Source organism: Pomacea canaliculata, linkage group LG1, assembly GCF_003073045.1.
Source record: "Pomacea canaliculata isolate SZHN2017 linkage group LG1, ASM307304v1, whole genome shotgun sequence".
Classification (NCBI taxonomy): domain Eukaryota; kingdom Metazoa; phylum Mollusca; class Gastropoda; order Architaenioglossa; family Ampullariidae; genus Pomacea; species Pomacea canaliculata.
In genome coordinates, this window is record NC_037590.1 from 19,377,139 (window position 1) to 19,403,100 (window position 25,962).

Consider the following 25,962-nt stretch of genomic DNA (forward strand, 5'->3'; position numbering starts at 1 on the left):
GAAAGCTTAACACAAGCACAGTTAAAACACAGTTATCACTTTATGAGTTAATGTTATTATTCAATTACTGAAAAATACTACGGAATTTGAACCTATAGGTTTTAAATATCATTTACTTTGCCTCAGCACATTATAGAGAGTATAGCTTACCTTTTGTTTCATAGCTGAAGGCCACAGCTTTACTGGTAGTTAAAGTACTTCAACTTTTAGAATTATGTTCAATTCATAATGAAAGGTGCACATATACATACAAGACATATTGAGCGACACAAAAATACTGCGATGATATTTATTACAAATAGGACGATATAGAAAACTATTCAAGTTAATAAAGTGGTGTTTAAAAGAAAAAGTGAATTTTTACATACATGGAGAAAACCAACAACACAAAAATTATTGGCCAAAAGAATGATTACTCTTCTCTGACAAGTCCAGAAAAATGCAGCATTCACAAATGAATGACTCAAATCTGAGATGAAACACCCTCTTTCTCACCTCCCGAGTTACAGACATGACAATACCCTCAAAATGTCTATAAAATGACCTGATTTCACAAGAAAACTTACATTGATAACTGTATATTTTCCTCTTGCTACTGCTAGCAGTGGCAGTACATTTTAACTGATACTAGCATAGTACAGTCCATAAAAGACTCCATTTAGCAACATATACAGTATTATTTTTATGATTTTCTGTCTCTAAACAGAAAAAATGTTACTAAAACTGTTTCTTTGGAAAGGGGTTTTTTTTTTCTTTTAAATAGCAAGCTTTTTGGTTTGTGACAATAATACCTTGCATATTTAACAATTTATGTTTTAAAAAAATGTTAATGCATTCATCTAAGACTCTGTACTATAACTGTAAACCATCACATTTTGCTGCAGGACATTATTACAAATATAGAAGCTTTTTCTATTTGGCACTGGGCATGTGATACTAGGAGTACACAGATTCATCAATTTTTGCACACTGCACCATAATTTTATTATATTTACTCCTCCACTTTAACACAATAACCAGTACTGTTTATCTTTTGTCATTCACATGTTGCTTGTTCTTCTGTCCCCTGTTTGTTATCCGTGTCTCATTTTTGTTCTTAAGCGCCGCAAGCATGCTCCTTATGAGTGTGAATGTGTGGTATACATATCTTGCACTTATTATTAATAATGTTGACAAAGTGGCTTTTTGTTTTCATTTGAATGGTCATTTATCAATTCCATGACAATTTCAAATCCATTAGACGGGAAAGAACATCAGTGTTGGAATGAACATGATTAACATCATTAGTGGAAAGTGGAGGAATTTTTCACTGATGAAATCTGCTAGAAAGTATTAATTTTAAGAACTTTTTTTAACCCAAGCTATCGTTTTGCAGAAGCCTAGTAAGAGAATTTCCAATAATTGGTTTATACAACTGAAATGCTAAACAATCCTTGCCAGATGGAGGCTTCCTCAGATGTCAACTTACAAGACACTTGGTTAATGAAACTTTAATTTTATACTTTATAATTATATACTTTAAAGAGGCAGAAGTACCCCTCAGAAAGTTTAATGCAATCTCATATTCAACTTTTAAAAATAACTTCTTATTTAAGTTAAAATGAAATTGAGGTTTGTGGTTATGATGCCCAGCATTAACATAGGTCACCTCTCAACTGGTGGTAAAATATGTCAGCACTCTGGACGCATTTATTTACAGCTTGCCTGCTAAATATGCTCTTAAACATTTAGGACTGAGTTTTCTTGAGATTTATTCTCTGTTCTTAAATTGCATTCCACAATGTGCATCCAACAAAATTTATCATTATCAAATTGTGTTCTCAAGAATACATAGTATGTTTAGATCGTTTGTACTTGGAAAACACAGCTCTACTTCATATGCAAAAACATTTAGCTCTGCTTTTGTTGCTTTATAACCAGTTCTAATTTTATGAAGTTTTTTTTTTTTTTAAGAAAAGATCTAATTTTTTTTGTATTTAGCTTCGTTTTATTTCATAAAATAAGGAAAAACAATTCATTTCATATATTTAGTCTGAAAATGAAATAACAAAAATCCTGAAATTTTTTTTTAAGTAACATGAAAAGTGAAATTTTATGTACATATGATAAAACCAAGATGGCTTGAAATAGCACAGAATTAATAGGTCTACCGGGCCATAAAAATGTCATTGAGACACCCAGTAAATTTGATGATACACGACAATGACAATGCTTCAGTACTGTAACCCTACATGCTGGATGATTAAAACTGGCACAGTTAAATACTAAGCTATCAAAACATGTACAATAATCTGGAATAGTTTTGCATTCAGGCATTATTTTGTCTACCAGAAATATGAATGAAAATATCTTAACAAGCACCTAATTTACTGACCTGCATTAACTGGGAACAATTTTTTAAAGATAATCCATACCACCACTTATATTCTATAGCTTTTTTTTCTGAATAAGATTTTGAACTCAAATTTACAATTTATTTCACAACAAAGTGATAGCAATAAATGAGTAGTTTTGTTTCTGAGAACATACTCATCTCTCATGACATTCAAAAAGAAACAACCCCACTAATTATTAAAAGCTATTAATTTAAAAAGTGGCTAAGTAAATATTAAAGATGAATAAAAAGATGTATAAGGCTACAAATCTATTATTTGCAACAAACTCCTGACTACATTAAATTCATAAACAGATTCTGCTTCACTAGACTTACATAACTAAGGCCAGTAAAGTGTCTCAAGTTTGAGCTATTTTCAAGCGCTGTAAACCAATGTCCTTTAACACCTCAATCTGGACAATGTTATCACAGGAGAACAGCACCTGCCAAGACTAAGCCATGGTATATGATATTTAAGAAAGAAATGTGCTTCCTATCACAAAAGATCTGAACATGATGCATGCCTAAGCCTGATTTTTTGTGTATGTTTGATCTGTTATAATGGTGAGTTTAACTAATCGTTTTCCTCAAGATTTCCCAAACCAGATATCCACACTACCATCTATTACACATGCACATCACAGTCTCCAAACAGATAAATTCCATTGCATTTCCCCTTCACAAAACAACAAATATAATAAAAAATTTATCATGTGTAGGCTCTGCACACTTAAAGGCAAAAAAATGCATCCATCAGCTGAAGAGATTACTCTTTTCTACATTATGTGTTAGTCCTAAAATGTTCATCATGTTTCCTTCTGTTCTGCAAAAAAAGTTTTGTTATAAAGACATCTGGCACAGTTGTCATGTTATTGGTTCATCACTTTCTGATTCTCTCAAGAATGAAACTTGTGAATATGTAAGTAAAAGTCTTGTGCTTACATGAGTATAACTAAAGATCAAAAAACCACTTTTTATCTGTTAAGCCATACTGGTTTCCTGTTGGCATTTAGTGCCATGTTAACAGGCAAAGCCAATGTCACAGAGACAAATATTGTCATCAGAACTGCTATTTTTCACATTTCAAAATCTATAGCTTGACTATCAATAAATAAATTTATTCTCACATGTCATGCTTGCTACTTTTCTGACACTCATTCTAAATCAGCTCAAACTGCCTGCAGTACAATCTAGAAAAGAAAATAACACTATCAACCCATCACAGTAAAAAAAAGAACATAAGTGCTGAGCACCAAATTATAATTGGCACAAGAAAGGGAAAATGGCTTCCAACAGAAGATGACCCTGGCTGTCTTTGCAGGCCTGGATTCGGCCTTCAAGGTCTGGAGGGTAAGCCTTCTGTTCCTCAAAAAGTTTATAAAAAAGTATATTTATGGAGCCATAGTTTCTAGTTCCAGAGAACTACAAGAGTGAAACTTGAGGGGATATTAGCCACTTGGTGAAACTTAGCAAAGGGGTACCAAAAAGATGAATAATCTAACTCACCCTGTTTGTTGTCTTAACATGTCAAGTTTACATGCCAGCTAAAGCCCTCTATGCTGGCGACCTGGCAGTTTGGACTGCATCACACCAACAGAGCATTTAAGCTGGGCAGATTAGTGGTTTGTGACCCCTATTAGAACAAAAACAGAAGCCACGTGTGTTTCTCTTTCACCTAACCAAAAAGAGTACAGCTGGAAGATCAAAAATAAAGGAATCCTCCAACATGTCTTGCAGTAAAACTCTACAGAAAAGTAACTAGGGCACACCTCAATGCCCTTGAGAAGGCTGTGAAGATGGCCATAATGAAAAAGCTGTTCAGTGGAGTGCAAACAGCAGAATCCTGAGGCAGTATATGACCATACCTACCTGAAGTATTTCCTCATCATAACTACTAAGACCAGGACAGAACAGAATGCTGCCCTGTCGTTCCTACCCTCATCACAGGAGGTTTTAAAAATCCCCCTGAAAACAAGGGGTTTTTACTTTCTGGGTAAAAAGATAAGGGGATTGGGAAATTGGTGCTTTACGCAGAGCCAGTAACTGAGGATATGTCATAGCAAGGCAGCCACCCCTGTAAACAGATGCCACATGCTGTGAAAGAAAAGCATGCCTGAGATGAGAGCTTAATCCAGGACAGCCAACCCTCACTGTATTGGTGACAGGTGCTAACCATTGTGACACCGGACCACACCTGGAAGAAAGATGAGAACATAAATGCTCAGGCAGGAGGAAAAGCTAAAAGGACTACCTCACCACCCACACCACAGACTGCAGAAGCTGACTAAGAACAGACTGAAATGACAGAAACGCATGACTAAGACTCTCTAGCAAAAGCATCTAGATGTCCTTTCTCTTTAAGCCATACAGCATTGAGTGATGTAAGAAATGGGGTGTTGCAGAGCTAAATATTATCCCCCACCTGCCTGACATCACCACAGAGACTTATTCCAAAGAACACCGAGTCTAGAGAAGTTGATACTTGAGCCCATGTGTATACAGATGGCTCAGTCGAGCAAGGACTTAATAATAAAGAAGGAATCTTCATTAGCTTCACGGGAATTAGGAACCAGATTGTCACCAAGTTTCCTATGCCAAGGCAAAATCTGTTCTCCAAAGACGACTGCTCTGCCTGAACAGAATGACTATAACAGGGCCCGGAAACTGATGACCTCCCACACCTTGGAAGGCAGGAGCAGAACGCACAAGCTGATATGTTCCAACCTGCATATTTTTATGGCTATGGCATGCTGTCTACCTGGCCAGAGGCAGTGGAGCTAACAGAGAAACTGTGGGAACCAGCAGACTTGCTGAGGATGACTGCCACCTTCATTGCCAGGTAGCCTGACAGTAGTCATGGAAAAACGGAATGCAAAATAAAAAGGAAAAAGTAATAAGCTCAAATATTTCTTATCTTCATTTTGAAACTGTTCCCCTCTATCCTTAAAAAAGTGAAATTTTATGTGCAAAAAAAATAACTGAAAAAAAAAAATTCTGAAAATTCACATAAACAGGATTCCTACCCTAAAAAAGTGGCTGCAATAGGCAAAAAATAAACACCATAATCATTATGCTTGAGCAAAACATTTTTTTAATTTTCAAGTAAAATTAAAATTTTTATTACACCATGGATGATAATAGTCAGATATTTATCTATACAAAACATTTGAAAATAACATAAAACATTAACATCAAAGACAACGATGTCCTCTCAAGATTAAGTGAATTAAACATTAGTAATGCTTTCACTTTAACACTGTAGTCAAAATCGCTGCCACTGAGGTAGACTATCTTGTAGTGGGGTACAAAGAATGCATCTTACAATAATGGGCAAGTATATGAAAATAAAAAAAAATGCACCATCCACACTGCTTTCTTGCAAAACACAAACAATGCAAATGCCCCAACATGCAAGCACACACACAAAATAAAATGACATCTTACTTTAAGGCCAAACTTCCACTAACTGGCAGGAAAAAATGGTTTGACCTGGAGGAAGAAGGTACTTGTTAAGCCATGGAAGCAAAGCAATCAGCAAAGCATGGTCATTAGGATAGCCAGCAATGTGCAATCCTCACCTCCCTTCCCCTAGTCAAATTATTCTATCCTGCCCTAAGGTAGAGGTTTGCCCTATAACATGCCCAATGATTCTTATGTAACAGTAAAGCAGACTTAAAACAGTAACCAAGAAAGTTAGAGAATACTTAAAGAAACAAAGATTTATTTTACAAAATTGAAGAACTCTTTCACAAAGCTAACATAACATTACTATTTCCTTATATAAAAAAATATTTTTTTTAAACTATTATTTCACCTTCATGTACTACAATGGAAAATAAATGTTGATGTTTGTGTCTCAGAAAATGGACACAGGATAAACAAATGTACAAATGAGCTTAAGATAGTTAAACTGACAGTTTCACATTCACTACCTAGGTTGCACCTAACAATATGCCATGCACCTGATCCAAGGTCTCCTCAGTTGACCTGATCTGCAGATGCAAAATCAAGTCTAAGAAAAAAGTTCTCAGAATGAAAAAGGCATGTCATTCATATATGTTCAGTTACTTATGTTAGCTCTTTAATGGATTGGCTTCATGGTAAACATTTTAATGGTGTTGCCTAGTATCAGTATACAACTGCAATCAACTGAAAAGAAATAGCATACCATAAATCCATCAACCTCCTATGCTTGGCATTTTATATAGGAGCAGTTACTCATGAACAGTTCTCAGGCTCAATACTGGTTGTGGGCTAAAATCATCCCAAGTGATGCTAGGGAGTAAACACAACTGTCAGTTACAGTCAACATCAAACCAGTCTAAAAAAAAAACCCCAACAACTTTGAATTAATAAAGTATGATGCGACATATGCAAAATGATGAACTGAGTTCCTTAAAAGCTTGCCGGTCTAGTATCTCAGTTTTAAAAAAGTCCCACCTTGCTGAAACAAGTATGTATAATTGTTTTCCAACAGTTTTTACGATTTTCAAGACAGTACTTCTCTCAAGTATATAAAGGTAGTAGTAAGCCAAACATCTGTTGACAGTCTCAATAATCTGGTATTTGTTTAGCAGCAAATAATAATAATTAAATTTGTGACCTACATTTCCCTTGTGGAGGTGAGCTTAATGTGCTGTGCATAGAAGTGTCAGCAATAGGATGACACTGTGGCAAATACTATGAAAGTGCATGAATGAAAATGAAAAACTGAGAAGTGGGAAGTAGAATGTTTCATTAGGAAAGATTTTTTGATGCTGGATTTTAAAGTTTAGACACAGTTTGAAGAGAAAGGGACAGATAATTCCAAACAGTGTGTGCAGAGGAGAAAAAGCAACTGCCAAATTTCTCATCTGATGCATGGCACAAGAAAAATGGCAACACAAGCAAACTGAAGAGACTAATGGGTGGCAAGGTGTCAGTAGCTCAGATAGCTGTGCTGGGGCAAGGCCATGAATACAATGGTGTGGCGATCTTGTAATCCATGTAAGATGTAGCATGGTATATCCAGGACAACATAACAGCTTTTTGGTGGCAGAAACTGACAGCAAGGGTTGGCTTCGACTCATCCAGCAAAGCTCAAGGAAAATGAGCTTGTAGCTGCATTGATATAAGATACATTAGACAATGATGTGCCAGTGATAACATCAAGATTCCAGATGATCTGGGAAAGAGAAAGTAACAGTAGCTGAGAAAGACATACATTTCAATTTATTTGCAGAGGTTATTGAAACGATTTTGTTTTTGTCATCATTCATCTTCAGTTCGTTAACAGACATCCAGGCTTGGACAGAAGACCATGATGTGGTGCCTTTAACTGCAACAGACTGGACTTGGTCAGTAAAAAATAACAATGTGCTAGAGAACATTTTGGCTCAGTGTTTCAAACAAGGAGGTCAGATGGAAATCATAGTAAGGTGTGATCCATGTTGCAAGTAGATAGTAACTCATTTGGTACTTGTAGCAATGCTGTTTCAGCTGAATAATTCACAGACAAGCTGATTGATATGGTTCAAGTAGATTGTGACATGCGAAATGGTCCAGGAGTTGGGGAAGCACAAGCTTTTTTTGTACTTTGGACAGATCGGAAAACAGGACAATACAATACATACTATTTTAATAGATTAGAAACTGAAAGTATGACGCCATGCTAAAGAATAGGAAAGAGAATCAGGATTGGATCTAGAATGTAACAGCTATTAAAATAAAATCTGCATCAAATAGGGAGAGAACAATCGGTCATCAAAACAAAAAACAAGCTTAAAAAGAACAAGAATGCATCATGTGACATGTGAAACTGAGGAAAACCAGCAGCGTTGCTAAAATAAAAACCAAACAAGCAAAATAATTCTCAGAGAATAAAGTAATAGCCTAACAGGAGCAGCCTCAATTCCACATAGCTGGTATTAGGATTAAATATTTTTAAAAATCATGAAAATAGAGAAAGGTAAACCAGTTTATGCAGCTTCTAACAAGCAATTAGATTTAAAACTAAAGGACCACCAAACATCATGTTTTAGATTCACACCACAATGTTTTGATAATGTACCTAGCTCTTTCAACAGTCCTTCAGCAAGATACTGATAATATTTTGGCATATAATTAACACTTTCTTTTGGCTTTTTTAAAAAACAAAAACTGTGTTAGTGTTATAAATGCCTTTGAAATTTAACAACAAATGTCAAATTCTACCTGCTCAGTCATACAGTTATAGAAGAAATGAAACTGCTGTATGTTGTTTTAATGGCGTTGATGATGATAGCAAAAACTACATCTCATCTGATACGCAAGCTCAATTTGTTTTAGACTCCAACATCATCGGCAGAAAACATCACTATTACTAAAATAAATTTTAATCACAACTGATGATGATGAGTTTGGAGAGTTTGTCAGATGGCAAGCCTGGAACAAATTTACAATCTTTGAAAAGCAGCTTTTATCAAATCAGGAGACTTTGATGAGTACCTCCAAAAAATGATTAAATGTCTGTTCATTTTGAAGAACATTCACTCTGAACTAAATGTTGCTCTGAAACATACAAGAGCCAGAAAAAAAGTGTAAAATATTCACAAGTTGCTCAAGAACCCCCAACAGTGCCATGATCATTTATAATACAAAACATATGACTATAGACCTATACTTTAAATTTCTCAAATCTCTAACACAAATGACTTTGCAACCCAGGCTGAAAACAGTATGAACTTACTTCACAGTTTGACAAAATATAGTAACAGACTGAGTTGTGAGTGATTTTGAGGCATCAATAACTTTAAATCAAATCTGAGCAAGAAAAGGCAAAATTGTCCCTGAGGTCTCTGAAAGTTAAGAAAACTGATAAACTTCATGGCATCCATCTTTCCAGTACCAATCAAAGCAACACTTTTTTAATATGGTAGAGAGTATGGGCTTTGTGGCATCAAAAGGAAACCTTTCACAAAGATGCATGACCAACATCTATTTCTAAACATTTAAAGACTACCCTAAACACTCAAATTTGTAGACAGGTAGAACATGTTTTTTTTTTTCACAAAAATGCATTGCTGTCTTTGATTTTTTTTTTAAAAGAAAGGCACATGTGGATTTACCTAAATTTTAACTTCTGAAGTTAATTGAAGGCCACAGCCAATGCAAGAGTTAATAAGGCATTGGCGTAACAGCAAGCCTACGAAGCTGCAGGATATGATGTCTTGGATCTTTCCACAAAATGTTCAGAAGGCCGTTGAGAGCTGAGATGTTTTAGACTCTTACCTATATAGTGTAGTTGTTTGCTTAGATTTTAGAGATGTATCTTGCCACTAACTAAATCATTAAAACTAATTGTTTGCATTTAAATGACTGAAGACAGTTTTTTTGGTAAATTCAATATCACCTGTAAGGGAAAATAGTCATTTATCAAGGGACAGTATATTTTTCACAACACTACAAATTATTCCCTATTAATTTTGGAAACAAAAATGATCCTTTTGTAAGCATGTTACCTGCCTTTTCCTACTTTAAAATCAGGACAACAGTTTTCAGCTCTGTTACATACATCTGGTATGCCTTATTTCCAGGCCTTGTAGTTTTAAACTTTCTACAGAATGGCCAGTCAGACAGCTCTGCCTATAAACACTAATGCTGATGACCTTGCACAGTCTAATGTTACACACATCTAAATCAGTCCACAAACATATTGACTTTATTCTTGTCTTTAAACATTTTATTACATTTATCAAACTTTCTTCTATCATGCTAAACATAAATCATGGGTGACAAAGCCAAATGCTAATATGTACAAAGCCACTGTAATAAACATTGCTGAACTCTCTTCTGCCTGACTACCAGTATTCACGAGTGACATGTTCAGCCTGAAACATGACCATGATTTAAAAAAGAAAAACCATAATGTTACACTGGTTTATGCAAGGCAGCAGAACTCAACAGTTTAAGTAAAGGCCATGAAGCTGGTAAGAAATATCTGACAGTTTTTGTTTTAGTGTCAGAATTGTTCCGAAAAACTTGTCTAACAGTAATAATTCTGGACCTAAGAAAGTAATTAAAACTGACATGCTTAACACACATCCACAAATGCTGTGAAATAAGTTAACAAGCACTCTGAGAGCATCACTGTGTAAATATACCCACATGGATAAGTCACACAGAAACAGTGATGAGCACTTGGGTGAAAAGAAACTGATTGCAGTTGCCTAATCATTTATATCTTAAGGGTACTCTGCACCTTTCAAAACTTAAAAACATCACCATCATAAGTAAATCAATGAAAACTGTTCTTCCAGCAGAACTCATAAAAAGTAAATAATAGTTTTGTGAATCTAAAACTACAATAAAACAACATCACTAACAGCATCTGCAAGATCTGTGACCCAGAGGGGACAAACTGGCATCAGGCAGATGCGAGCAGAAACAGAACTCAGCAAAATACTGTTGACTTTCCCTTTTGATTGTCCAACTGTTGAAACTCCATGTTAACAGTCAGCTGCATTTCCATCACCACAAACAGCAGAGGAAGAAACTATGGGTAGTTTCTGTGGCTCATCAGAACAGTCAGGTTGGGGTTCTTCAGCCAAGGCATGTTGTTTCACAACGTTCTCAGTGCTCCTGCAAGTACCATTGCTGTTTTCATGCTCTGATGTACTTTGGTCTGAATCATCCATGGAGTCATCACTGTCTGAATCACTATCATCTGAATAAACTTCCGCTCCATGAAATATATATCGGCTTGGAGGTAAATACAGGAACTGATGATCTGCCAACATACACACAAAAAACATTTTACCATTCATGATGCATTAAAGATGCTAATAAAATAAACAATAAACACTATAAATGTATTGTAATAAATGTGCTTGCAGACTTGCCCTTTAATTATTTAAAAGAAAAAATTTCCATTCCCAAAACTTCCGAATCACTTTCCAGTGTTTGAAAGAAGTATAGCAGAGTATATATTGAAGTGGAAGTAAATTTTCAGGCATGTAAGTATAACGACAAAAGACAATTAGAAAGGAAACAAACCACTCTTGTACTACAGTACTTCTAGCAGTTCCAGATAGTCAAATCCTTATTGAAGTAAATCCCAAGACATGATAAATATGAATTCAACCCCTATGATACTATAAACAAGTTCTTTGCAGATGCAGAAGAAACCATTTTTTGCAGACCCCTGGCCACATCATAACCTGCATCCAAATGTTAGCAAGCAATAAGGAAATAGCATTCTTTGCAAAATCATGGGATAATTGTATCAGATAAATGCAGCCTCTTGCTGTTTGTAAAAAATAAATCATGTAATCCTGGAGAGGTACTGGATGACGCTGAGCTATGCTACGTGGTATCACCAGTCCATTCTTTTAAATTAGCTAGCATTTTAAAAAATGGATGTTCTATGAGGAATAAGAGTGGAACACCAAAGGACTTCAAAGAGTAGAAAAATCACACATGCATGCTATAAATCAAAGCAGCTAAAGATATTCAGCTTTTTAAAATGTCTCAACCCACAAAATATTAGAGCAAGAAATAGGAGGAACTGCTAAGCACAGACAGATGTACAGAACTGTATCTTTACCTGAAATTTTTGTTGCTTTACTTAAACGACGCTTTGGTACCCACATGCGGCGGATGTCTTCCATAGTGTCATTATGAGAACAATGTGCATTGTCCTTGCGCATCTCTCTGTCAAAGTCCACTTTTCCCTCCATCTCACTTCCACTGCAATGTAGCCGGTGTTTATGTGTATGACTCTCCTTGACTGTCGAATCTGGCTGGTTAGGACCTGAGGATGGGACTGATGCATGGGGAAGATAACTGTCTGTATTTTTTGCTTTGATACAAGAGAACTCCGTGGTGCTGCAAACATGTTCTACTTCATGTGGTACTTTGTTACTGCCCACAGAAGAACATTCTGCAACTTGCTCTCCACAAGGGATAGTTTTACAATCTGTTTCACCAGCTCTTTTCACTACAGACATTTGGTCAGGGTCCAAAGGCAATGCAGTCCCACCCTGTGTGTGTTCTGAGGATGCTTTTTGGTGAGAGGCCACACTCTGCTTGCTGGTGCTGGAATATGTGCTGCAAAATGTGGATACACTTTTATCTGCTGGGTTGCTGATAGATTCCAAACCTGGCAAAGGGTTCATGTCTACTTCACTGTTACAGGGACTCCACCTCTGCCGCCTTCCACTACTAGCAACAGAACTACCATGCATGCATGAACATCTGTCATGAATATTTTTTGAATCACTGGAAGACACAGGTTCAACATCACCAAGGCCACTGTCTGTGTTGTGTTCAATAACATCTGATGAGAGCTTTCTCTTGCTGACCTTCTCTTTTTTATCACGTGGAGGCCTCTCTTCCAAGAATGCTGAGATTTCAAATGCAGTAGGTGAAGGTGGAAGATCTGACTGAAGGACTTGAGTGGCAAGGGGTCCAGGTGGAGCTAGGTGGTCCCAAGAAACACCTAAGCGTTTGCAAATCTCACTGACAATGTCATCACAGTTACCAAGCAGCTCGACATCAAAATGAAGGTTGCGCAGTGGTTCACGATTAATAAGAATCTGTGGCACATTGCTGGGTAGAGAGTCTAAAAAGGACAGGAAAAAATAAAATAAAAAACAGGTCCATGAAATATGACTGGAAAGCACCAAAGTGCATTCACATCAATATTATATAGGCATATAATTGTAAAGTTCTAGTTCTACTCTCCACAGGTGCAAAAGAAAATATTTTAAGGCAGTAAATGTATGTGCCTATTAAAAAAACAAATCATAAAGAGGGCTGCAAGAAAATCAAAATGAGGGTATACCATGTGATGTAGGAGATATGGATGTTAAAAATGCAAACATATCTTTCTCTCTCTACATGACTGTCAACCTGCAACATACTTGGAATCAAGGCGACAGGGCGGACTTTGAGAGAAGATCCAATAACGATGAGAAGATCACACTCGTCCTTGTCACTGGCCATCTGACGATGGAATTCTCCAGGCAGGCTTTCTCCAAAAAATACGATATCTGGTTTCATCACAGCTAAAGGAACGTCTGAAGGACATTTGGGGCAACGGGGAATTACCTGGTCAAAAACAGCAACCCAGTGATAAATTCAAGTGATAAACATTAAAAAAAAAAACTATACAATTGGTATAAGGTAAAAGAAAACTGCCCATACACACTAACTGTGAGAACTGCACATTATATATATATATAACTGCAAAGCATGAACAATCATTCATTTATGTGCATCCTCATTATTATTGTGATTCACCATTCCTCAGCATATAGTTAGAAAACTCCTAAGCTGTGGTTTTATCTAGTACCACAGAATGTTTATCTTGAAGACTGGTAGAATAACAGTGACATTCATATGTTTTTTGCTTAGCTGGCATGTAATCCATGAAAATAACAACACATGGCAATGCTACCTAAAAGATAAATGATGCTTCTGGTAACTGTTGAGATTAGATATAGAGATGTATGGAGTGGATTGCTAAAGGAGTTAATAATCTATGCGCAATAAAGATTAGGGGTACCTGGTCAAATATGTCCTTGCGAATAGCCTCGGCGTCCACCTTATATTTACACATCATGCAGGTGGCTGTGGCAAACGAACCTGCAAAGTATGGATAAATAGAAATATTAAATTCTTGCCACAGCATGTATAAAAAAATAAATTATTTGTGAATGTCCAGAGACACATTTCATAAAAAGTGCAATAATACACAGTAAACCAACTACAGGTAAATAAAATCTGCAATCAGAACTCACCATGACACTGAATAACACGCTTAACACCTGCCACCTGCTCAAGCGTGTCAATATTCTGCGTGTAGTTCCTCAACAGTTTTCCATGATCCTCTATTAGTTTGATGAACTTATGACACAATGATGGTTCAAACTGACCTGGATATATCTCCTGATGGAACAAATGATAAAAATAACAATATCCATTTTAAGATAATTATGCTGAAAGAGTGAATGCAATCAATTTGTTTCCCGATTTCCAATAAAAACAGCTCTATTTCAATGTTATATTACAATTAAATTTACTTCTAATGTTTCAAATATGCAAAATATGACTAAATGTACAATATTTTGTTGCAAGCAAAAATAAAACTATATTCATTGCTGTTATGCCAAAAACCCATTTTCTGCAACATTATAATAACAATGCAACCAATACAATTCTATTTAGAAAACAGCTGTTTACTAATTTCCAAAATACTAGGGTATTAATCACTCCCTATAGCCAGGGCAAAACCTGAAAGTTTATCTTTTTGTCATATGGTAACATAACTGGGGAAGTAACAGTGGCTCCAACTAGGGTCTAGAGTGGCTTGAGGTTCTTTATGCAACTAAGGAGGCATATGTGCCAAGGTAGTGGTGTTACAAGTGAGAGACAGCCGTAAGTGGTTACAGTAAGCAAAACGCAGCCAGCCGGCTAGCAGAGGCATCAATGACGTCTATGAAGAGAGTGACATCTCAGGGGCAATTTTTTTGTCTGCTAGTAAGAACACAGTCACAAAGTGCACAAGAGGTGGGAATGGAAGGACAGTTAAACGCGTGCCAGACATGGAAACCACAGGTGAAGATGCAGCAGAACCAAGGGATCAGGCATCTGTACACACAACCCCTTGATGCAGCCAGGCAAGAGCATGTCAGTTCCACCACTGGGTGCATGCACACAGACATGCTCTTTCACTCACTTGCACTACCCACGTTGCTGGCATACACTGATGCAAGTTAGGACATTTGAAAAGCTGCTTGGAATGCCACACTGAAAGAATAATAACAAGTGAGAATTTATAAAGAGCAATATCTCAGCGAAAGGCAGACTCATAGGGCTGAAACAAGGCCACAAAAGTCATGAACATGTAGAACAAAGAACGATGCAAAGACTCGCTGCATTCCAGCAATAAAGGGTGATCACTGGTTGATGACTGTGCCCCAGTCTCTTGATCTCTGATGCACCAGTCTAAATATGCACCTTAGTATTCGCAGATTTGTGTTGAGCTCCATGACCTGAAGTGCACTTGCCGGCAAGCTGAATGTGTTTGGCAGAAGACAGGACTCCCCATCCACAACACCATAAAGCAAAACTTATAATTAATTGCACCTCCTCCAAGGAGCTTTTTGACATTTGCAGTCGAATGACTAGAATTAGCCACTGCCCACTGCCTATCCTGCTTCATAGCTGCTGCAAGTGTTCTGTGATTATTTCACTAATAAGATATCAGAAATTCGATCATCCTTGGACTCGATGTTGGCACCCGACAGCATCTCTTGCTATGTTCTCCTGTGATGCTCTCTGATAAAATTTCGACCAGTTTCTGATGCCGATATATTATTCTGAAAGCCAAGCCAACAACTTGCCAGTTAGACCCAATGCCCACAAGCCTTCTTCTTGAGTGCTTAGATATTTTAGTTCCTGCCATCACAAACATTGCAAATGTCAGCAAATTACTTGTGCAGAAGTAACAAGATGCAACTCTGTAATAGAGATATTATATAAGTTTAAGATGTTGAAAGATATACCTAATGCAGACAACAACCTCTCCAATAAGATTTTTTTCTTACATCTGCTTTGCTGTCAAGTTATGTTACAGATGCCGAAATGGTTTCAAGTTTTTGAACTAATCCTTCTTTCTCTAATTCAAAACAAAATGAAAAAAGGTACAATTCATGGAAAATAAAAGCATCACTCCACAATGGGAATATTTAAATGTATTTATAAAGGAAGTACTCGAAGAATACACAGCCACGCCACTTGAGAGAATGATCTATGTTGCTCTTATAAGTAAATGTCTTGATAATCTTCCTCTTGATACGGCATGTCAATTACCTGCCTTTATGCACTAAATAATGGAAAAAAGGCAATAGCAGTCAAGAAAAATATTCAGAAAAGTGAAGCAATACCTTTGCAAATTTGAAGAATGGTCGCTGATCTGATCTAAAGAATTGAATGTCAAACATTGCTTGGGGGTCTGGCAAATTTGTGAAGTCCTTAGCTAGACGAGCATAAATTCCATCTCGTGAGCGAAAGTCTGGGATCCCACATGACACAGATACCTATTAAATCAGTACACAAATAAAAGTTTCCAGAAAACAAAGACTAACAAAATACAAAAACATACATTTAGTTTTGAAAAAATTACAAAATGAATAAAAAGATTTACATAAAACTGTACCATCATTTCTAAACTAGTGGAATTCTTAAAAGTGTTTTTACAAATTAAAATAAAAACTTAAAACAACTCACTTATCTCCCTTCCCCCCCCAAAAGATGACTATAAAATAAAAACAGTTAAGACTCACCCCAGCACCAGTCAACACCATGATCTTCTGGCAGCTCTTTAAAAGACTTATGACATCCTCTAGAGTATTAATATGGGGAAGTTTCTGACGAGGAGGGGGCTCTGACAACAAGTTGATGATTATCTTCCACAGTGTCAGCTGGTCGTACTCAGGTGGAATCTCTGTATTTGCTGGAATCAGTTCTTGAAGAATACTGCGAGGGTCTGATCCCATTGCCATCTGACGCTGCACCCATGAAATGGGCCCTAATTTCAAACAAAAATGACCAAAACTAGTTTCATTAACTTTTTTTTTAAAAAAAAGGACAAAATGTCAATGAAAAATCACAATGCCATACCTTTCCCTATTAAAAAATATGAAAAACTGCAAGAGTGAAGGGTTTTTCAATAGCACTCCCAAAATGTATAAACATGAAATTTTTTTGTTGTGTCCATCTGAACCAATTAGCTATCTTCTTATGCTTTTGCCACAAAGCAAATCTCTCTTCCTCGCCATCAGAGGTACTTGTCTACTCTCTATATGTTGACTGTTATTCTTCACCTAAAACACATTTAAAGGAAATAAAACCAAGAGTAAAACACCATATTTCTATCAAATAGGAGAACCAACCCTTAAGGCGGCGCCATACGGGGTTTGGCAAAAACTGTTTTCTTGAAACATCAGTTTCCCGAAACCAAGGAAATTGGGTTCATGGAAACAGTTTACCGGCTTGCGATGCCACACGGGCAGACTTGTTTCCGAAAACACTAAAAAGTGCGCGACAGTAGAGTCCCTTGATTTCTGCAATGGCGGACTCATCAGAAGAAGAGATGCTGATGCTTGCAACAGCTCTTCAAGTTTTAAAGCAAAAGAAAACAAAGCGAAGGTGGTGGGTAAGACCATGGGTTAAAAGAAGAGCCCAGCAAGGCGCCTACAATTCTCTGATGCGGGAGCTGAGTGCTGAGGATTCAGACAACAACTTTGTGAGAATGGACCCTCAGCACTTTCAGATGCTACTCGCATGTATAGAGCCATACATCGCAAAGCAAAAAACAAATATGCGCGAGTGCATCTCACCTTGCGAAAGGCTTGGTGTGACGCCGAGATTTCTAGCCACAGGTGAGGTTTTTTTTTTAATTAGCCTGTTGAAAAAGTGTCTGCATAAAGACTACAAACACTACTACTTATGGCTAAAATTAAGTCTTCTATTACAAAGAAACCAAGATGCTGTTACAATGTTTAAGCTGTATGCAGTATGTGCAAGTCACCCTGCGAAGCCTTTTCAATGTTTCTCACATTTGTGAATAATGACTGTTTGTGCAGAATGCTTCATCCTTGTTATTTGAATTTAGTCAGTGTCCTACTACATTCAGTATTTTTTGTAATTTCAATGGCATCTTTTCAAATATCAGATTGCTCAAGATTAAATTATACAGATAAAAACTACAACATTTAATAATAATAATATTTTTGGGGAAAGAAGAAAAGGAATCACATCAAACAACCTTTTCATTTGTATGCTGGTTTTGTAATCTGTCCATGATAGGAATAGTTTGAATAGCATTGTTCACATCTGTTCCAAGATAATTGGTATCAAACGGAGGGACTTTCCTTCTATGACCAACAACTAGTAAGGAAAGCTTCCCACATTCTGTCAATACCTGAACATGTGCTAGCCAGGGACTTTGTATTATTAAGTTCAGGCAAACGCTATGCCATGCCTATATGCAAAAGCAATAGGCATCTGAAATCTTTTGTGCTGTCAGCAGTCCAGCTGCTCAATCACAGATGGACGACAGCGGTGTGTGTGTGATGTGTAGGTATGCATAGGAATGTCTTGCCCATATCTCTCTTTGCTCTTGCTAATGTTAATATCTCTACTCCACTGCATTGTAATTATAATGACTTTTTCTAAATATATATATTGAAAACAGAACACACCTCCCATTTACATTGCCCATTGGGACAAATAAAGCTGGTTATTATTGGTTAAACAATTTGTTTCAGGAGACACTTGCCAGTCCTTATGTTTTCTCTATTGTCTGGGGAGAAGTACCATTGGGGAAATCATTCCAGACACATGTAGAGCAATTACTGTTGCTCTGAAAGATCAGTATTTGAAGGTAGGAGATGGTTTTGCTTGTTTAAAAAGTTGAAACTTCTTTATTAAATTTAAAGTTAGTTTTCCCAGAAGTTCCATCCATGGAACTAATATGTACTTAATTCTAAATAAAATATAGGAGTAACTTCATTGATCAATGAAAGTTTGGTGTGTGTGCATATTCATTTCATTTATGATATGTGTCTTTGTAGGATGTCAGTTTTTCTGGCTTTTTTTTGGGGGGGGTCTGTTTTTGTTTTGAACCATTCTCAGTATACTACACTAGCACATCAGTAATACATTCAATCAGACACAATGAGAAAATTGTGACTCACGTTACAAACAGCATAAAATGCAAATGTTTTTATTTCAGTCAAGGTCATAGATGCATAGGCACCTAAAAAAAAAAATTAATTCCTTTAAGCGTAGAGTCCTAGTAGTTCTTTGCTAAGCTCTGTCTTAAAGCCTTTAATACCTGCTCATCAATATCTATTTTAATAAGCTTCCTTTGTGTAATATCTGGTATTTCTGAAATTCTTTGAGCAAGATTTTTTGCCCAGATGAGTTCAGGGTCTTCTTTTGGGCTATTTTTATTTTTGTAATACTCTATGACGCACTTAGTCAGATCATCCCCCTGATCTTTTCGTCTTCTTTTTTCTTGCCTTTTGCCTGCATCTGAGTAGTTGCTTCTTGACCCGCAAGGGCTTGAAGTGAGTGAAAATGCTGGATCATCCTCTTTACCCTCTTCAGACTGAGTTTCAGTGACTTCCTCTTCTGTCTGGCTCTGGTTGAAATGATCTCTTTGCTGTTGGTGATTCACCACTTGTGTTTCCTACAATGCAATACCAAATAATTTGTTATAATGGTTGTGTAAAAGGTACTTTCCTGTTCTTACATGCATTAATTTAATTGATACTGTTTCACTTCTGGTCCGTTATGTTTACAGGTTCCCAATACAACAGAAGAATGGGAAGCCATTGCAGAAGCCTTTGATGAAAAATGGAAATTTCCATACTGCATTGGGGCTATAGATGGAAAGCACATTGCTATAAAGGCCCCACCGGGAAGTGGTTCTATGTACTTTAACTATAAAGACTTTCATTCAATTGTTTTGCTTGCCGTGGTCGATGCTTTTTATTGGTTTATTTGGTATGATGTAGGGGCAAACGGAAGGAACAATGATGCCGGAATATTTGGCAGCTCTACACTTTCCAAGGCACTTGAAAGTAAGACCCTACAAGTTCCTGCACCAAGGGAACTTGCTAACTCAGATGTTAAAATGCCATTTGTACTTGTGGGAGATGAGGCATTCCCATTGAAGGAATACCTTATGAAGCCATATCCCCAACGAGGACTAAGTGATCATGAAAGAATTTTCAATTATCGCTTAAGTAGAGCACGGCGTGTCTCTGAAAATGCCTTTGGGATATTGGTTAACTGATTCAGAGTGTTGTCAAACACATTAAATCTATCTCCTGATGTGGTTGCTTGTGTAACAGAAAGCTGTGTAGCTCTACACAACTTTCTTAGGACAGAGGGATGTGGCATATGGGCAGGATATAAAGAACAGAAATGGAGCATAGTTTAGGGATAGCCCTGAAGAAAGAGAGAATTTTTTCACAGGTAATCATTCTACTCTTTCTGCAGGAGAAGTGAGAAACAAATTTCGTGACTACTTCTGGGCTCATGGTGAGGTTCACTGGCAGTGGGATCAAATATAAAACTATTTGTTGCAATGTATGTGGCTGAGTTCATGATCTTTAAGAATCAGTTTTTTTTCCTAAAATAAACTTGCTGAGCTAGTCAGAAACATTTCATTTTTTTAAATTTATTGTCTGTTCAAAATAGTTCCAATTGACATATATTTTGTAGTGTTTTTATAGATCTGATTTTGATAGTTTTGAGCAATTATTTACAACTTTTTATATGTAGTGGCATAGAGCCATCTCTCACATTGTCATTTAATGTCTGTATAGTGATAATGTTTTTAGAAAAAGTTTTATCCAAATAAAGTATTATTTTTTTAATAAATGTATTTTGCAAATTACAGTGTATGCTCAGAGATCTGTCTGTGATATACAATTTATTTTCTGGTCTGAATATTTCATGACAAACAAAATTGAGTGGGAGGTGGGTGGACTTGACAACAAAATTGTTATGAAACTGATCACAGTAGGATATTTTGAGCCACCTTAAACAACATTTGTGACAAGATGTAATGAACTTATTATATGTTACTGTGTATATATATATATCATTCTGCTTACCAAGTTTGAAGATGTTGGTGCCACTAGAGACATTACTGGCAACAGGAATTTCAGCTGCTGGAAAAAGGGCCATGAACTGTTGTAGACATCACATGCTCCAGCCCCACTTACTTTGGTTTTATTTATTTTACGCATTTCCCTTGAAAATGTGTTTCGAAGGCTGGCTACCTTTGCTTGGATATTGTCAGCTGCAACATAACAGTAGAATCTTATTAAATAAATAACCAGCTGCCCAAATTAATATTGTGGTTCTCATTTAATTGTGATGACTGTTGTATACATGGCTCTGCATTTGATGTTTTAAATGTTATGCTTTATGATGTACCTTTAATTGTTTTTTTTTTAAACAATTAGATAAATTTAGCAGTTTTCCAGTACTGCCAAAATCTGTTCATGTTCAGCAGACTGTAATTTTAGTGGCTAATTTGTATTGGATTTGCTTTACTAATAGCAACCAAAATGATACTAGCATACAGAACATCTTGGATTTTGATGATACGATAAAGCGATCATCATTTAAAATTAAAATTGGAACATAGGTGCAACCAAAACAATAATAATAGTCACACTGTGCGCACGTGGGCCGTATCGGCTGATTCTTTTCTTTGAGTTGATGCTCGTTTCACAATAAACAGTTATACAGAACAATATGTACTTAATTCTAAAAATAAAATATAGGGATAACTTCATTAATCAAAGGATTTTAATGATACGATAAAGCGATCATCATTTAAAAATTTTAAAAAGTTAAAATTGGAGCGTACCTGTGCACTCGATCCCTGTCGTTTTCGAGAACGAAGTCTGTAAAGAAAGCCACAGACCCATTTTAAATGGTCTGTTTCTATATTTTTCTTTACTAGGGTCCCACAATTCCTGATGGCTTTGAAAAAGTTCGATTAAATAGGAGGTATTTTCCTCATTCAAACTTCCAAGCAGGCCTGTGGCTTTGGCGGCCATGTTGTAAAACTGCCCTCCAAAATAGAGCAAGTTCTAAATCGGCAAACACGAGGAAAACTTGGTTTCCTTTCGGTTTGTCAAACGTGTTGCGCAGTATGCCACACGGCAAAGGGGCTGTTTCACAAGAAAACAGTTTTTTGCCAAACCCCATGTGGCGCCGCCTTTAGGTTTAAAAGTTGTTTCTCCAAAAACAAACATGCCAAATGCTTCATTTACCACTTCATTTTACCTTACCTGCTACAGGCTGCCAAGCTTCCTCACTTAGTCCAGACAAATTACTAAGTTCACTCAAGTCATCAAGATCAGCACTGTTGCCCTGTGAATCAGTCTCAGCAGCATCATTCTGAAGGCATTCAAATGTAAGAAAAAATAAAACAGCTTTATGTAGCATTAAAAGACAAATGAGACCCTTGTTAAGCTTGTCATCATGTCTCTTTTTAAGTATTTAAGCAGAAATTAGGTTCTGACCACCTATTAACTTAGCAGATTCCCTGTCCCTAAAGGTAATCCTCACTTACTAGACACATGAATTTTGTTCAATGTTAAAAAGGTTGAAAATAACTACAGATGATACAGCTATTGCCTCTTGGAGACATAAATTATAGTGGACATATACTGTAATGAACTCAAAGCTTTCCTTTTTTATGCAATTCCATGTGGAAAAAGCCAAGTGGAACAGAAAAAAATTTGACTTGCTCTACCCAAAAACACTAGGGACAATCTACAATAAAGCAAAAAGGGAACTAACAAATAAGCTCCAAAAACTGTGTAGTTTTAAATACCGGTACATCATTTTTCTTGCTTGCCTGGCATTATCACTATAAAAAAGTGAGGTAATCTCAGATAATAAAATTTTTTTTGCATGGAATAGATCTAAAGAGTGAAAACTACATACAGATCAGAAAGTCTCCCTATGCTTTCTTTTCTTACTGTTTGAATAGCATTTAAATGGGGATCAGGGTAAAGGGGTCTGCATATAGTCATGATAGAACAGTTCCAGAGCCCATGGTATATTTTGTCACCTCCATAAGTTGACTGACTCTAGGAAATTAAAATAATGAGCATCACAGAATTTAATGTGAAAGAAGTTTTCATTTCCTTGTGCTACAGGTTGATAATTTTTCACACAATAATCAACTTAAATTCCAAAAACATAAAAATTGTAATTACCAACTACTTGTGCATGTTAACTGCTTGCTTTAAACTGGTATAATACAGTTAAATTTAATGTCTATGAACTTTTCTTATTTTTGTGTAACAGGTATCTTAACTTACATGAACAGATCTATGACTGGTGCTTTGAGAACTGTCTTGGCTGTCAGAATCATCAAAACCTGAGGAGACAAACGAGAGGCAGGGTTTAATCTACTAAATATGCCCAGTAATAGTTTATTAATACAAAAGAGAAGTGTTATAAAAATGTATTTTAAAAAAATCATCTACAAAACACACAACACCTTGTGATCTTTCTCTAGTAAAGTTAACAGGCAACTTCACAGAGGCAGCATCTAGAGAAGACCTGGGCAAGGGGCAGCCCGCAGGCCGCATCCGGCCCTCCTCCTGTCTCTGACCGGCCCGCCCACCAGTATATATAATATATATACAGTATTGGGTAAAACTAAGTTAACTATATTAGTCAGGCCCTCTAAAACCATCCCAATTTCTCATGCGGCCCCTTGGGAAAATTAATTGCCCACCCCTGATCTAGAGCATGAAATGGAAAGTAGTAAATATAGCAGAGGGTATTCAGTTGAGGTCACATCTAGAAAAATTTGATAACTGTTTCTCAGCTTTAAAAGTGTTGTAAATAAAAATAAGCAAAGAAACATTTTCTTAAAAAGCAAATCAGTTTTATTTCCTTTAGATTCACTGGAAAACCCAGTATTGCCCGAGTTGATTCCTTCTGAAAATTCTTAAAGTAGACTTACTTTTTTCAGTGGAAAAGCCCTAAGATAAGAGAATACAAAGATTATGCCACAACTGCCACACCAGACTATAGTTAACAGCTGAAAGACATATGGCACAGGAAGATGAATGGTCTAAACAAGAAGTCTTTAACAAAACTGTTTACCATATAATCAAAGAAGCTAAATGGAGCTGTAGAAGTTAAAGACATGCCCTTGATAAAGAGGTCACCTACCTAGTTGTGACTTTTGACAAGCAAAACTGCAAGAAGCACATTCAGAAAGTAATTGGCAATGATGTGTAAATTGGCTGGCACCACTTGCAGATCAAATACTGGTGAAAGAGCTATCAAAATGCATCTAGAGTATGGGGCAACAGCATGGACCATGATATCCAAGAGCAATCACTAGTTTCTAAAACAAATCCTCCAAATGACCACTGGGTCCATGCAAACTACACCAATCAGAGCCATGGAGGAGATAACTGCCATTCATTTCCTAAGCCAGAGAAGAAAGACAAAGATAATGATTCAACCAGATAAAATGAAGAGACATTAAAGAAACAGACGAAAAATTTAAACTTAAAACCCTTGTGACATTAGTAATGCAACCCTTCCCACAAGTGACGCCTACCATTTTCTGGAATGATGGCAACAGGTAGTGATCCTACAAGTACATGCAGGTCACTGCCGACTAAATGCCTATATGTTCAGGTATATGAAACTGACACTCATCAATCTTTGTTTGTGGTCTAGAAGACCAAACACCTGAGCATGTCCAAAAATGCCCCCTAATGAAGGCAGAGAGATGTGACACGGCTACCATGCACCCTCCTCCCCAGCCTAAGTGTATAACCTAACAAATAAGGAAAAAAAGATGGCTGGAAAAAGAAAGGTAATTACAGTGAGGACTCTGAGACAAATGCAATCTCCAAAATTTCACTTCCCAACAATCAAAGAGTGACAGAACAACTTTATATTTACCTTGATATACTTCAATTTCAATATTGCAGTTTAGGTATTCTCGTGATTTTTTTTTTTGCTGTTGTTGTTGTTGTCACTGGACAGTGAGGTGCTGGAGTCTGCCCTTATCTTGGGGGGGGGTGCCCATCTCCTCTCCCTTACTGATTTTCCTTTCCCAAGTACTTTTTAAGTGATCAGGTACTACTTAATTGACAAGTCAACTAAGACAAGAACACTGCACCACACCAGTACTGAACTGATTAATGTACACATGTACATGCATCTGGCTTCATGCTTTTGGTTTAACTACTCTTCTACTTTCCCTTATTTGTGCTACTGAAAGCTGATTAAACTTTTCCTAATCATCTCTTCTACATAAAATAAGCTCACTTACTATTCGTACAAATTAATACACTTTATACAAATTATGTCTTTTTCAGTATTCATGCTGAGTCTTGTTCAGATCATATGTTGATCTGACAGAATTTGGTACAAGTTTAAAATGCTGAATCTCTGCACCCAACATACCAAAATATAAAGTCAAAAAAAGGGAACAATTTAAATAAACGAAATGTGGCAATAATTAATCTACCACACGCTTCATCAAACCTGTTGATCCACTATGCTCTTGCTGGTCGCCTTCGGGACAATAATCCAAGATGCTGACTCCACTGCTGCTGTTTGTGGGCGCAACATTAATGATGGCGCAGTCAGCTGGGCCAGTGGAATCTACTGTTTGATGTAACTCAGAGCAGTCTCCGGACTCTTTGGACTCAGAAGAGCCTTGAGAAGATATGCCCACTTCACAAACATCTCCACCCAGCTTTGGACGCTTCGCGGAGGTCTGAGAAGGTTCCTTTTCTCCCATCCGCATCATTCTGCTCCTCTCCAAACGCGACAGCCCCGCGCATGCGTATTCTATGAGGGAGCATGCATTATGTAGTAAATAGAACTTTAAACAAAATAATTAATATCTTATGAAACAAGCTATGTTTACTTACATATTTAATAATTATTTATTTAAATCGAAAGCTTTCGCACGCATTTATTATAGGCAATATGATCAACTTAATTTTTTAAAATAACAACACAATATTATGTCTCCCTAGTCT

The 25,962-nt window shown here is 36.7% G+C and overlaps 1 protein-coding gene across 1 annotated transcript; it reads right to left on the bottom strand.

The window, feature by feature from the left end:
- Positions 1 to 275: 275 nt before the first annotated feature.
- LOC112561600 (NAD-dependent protein deacetylase sirtuin-1-like) lies at positions 276 to 25,757 on the bottom strand. Its single transcript, XM_025234178.1, has 10 exons — positions 25,460 to 25,757; positions 23,260 to 23,318; positions 22,219 to 22,327; positions 16,681 to 16,925; positions 16,282 to 16,434; positions 14,134 to 14,281; positions 13,899 to 13,978; positions 13,255 to 13,441; positions 11,937 to 12,953; positions 276 to 11,120 (listed from the first exon to the last, which is right to left on the bottom strand). Exons 1-10 carry the CDS (start codon positions 25,725 to 25,727, stop codon positions 10,840 to 10,842), a joined length of 2,547 nt encoding a protein of 848 aa, XP_025089963.1. The 5' UTR covers positions 25,728 to 25,757; the 3' UTR covers positions 276 to 10,839.
- Between the last annotated feature and the right edge of the window lie 205 nt (positions 25,758 to 25,962).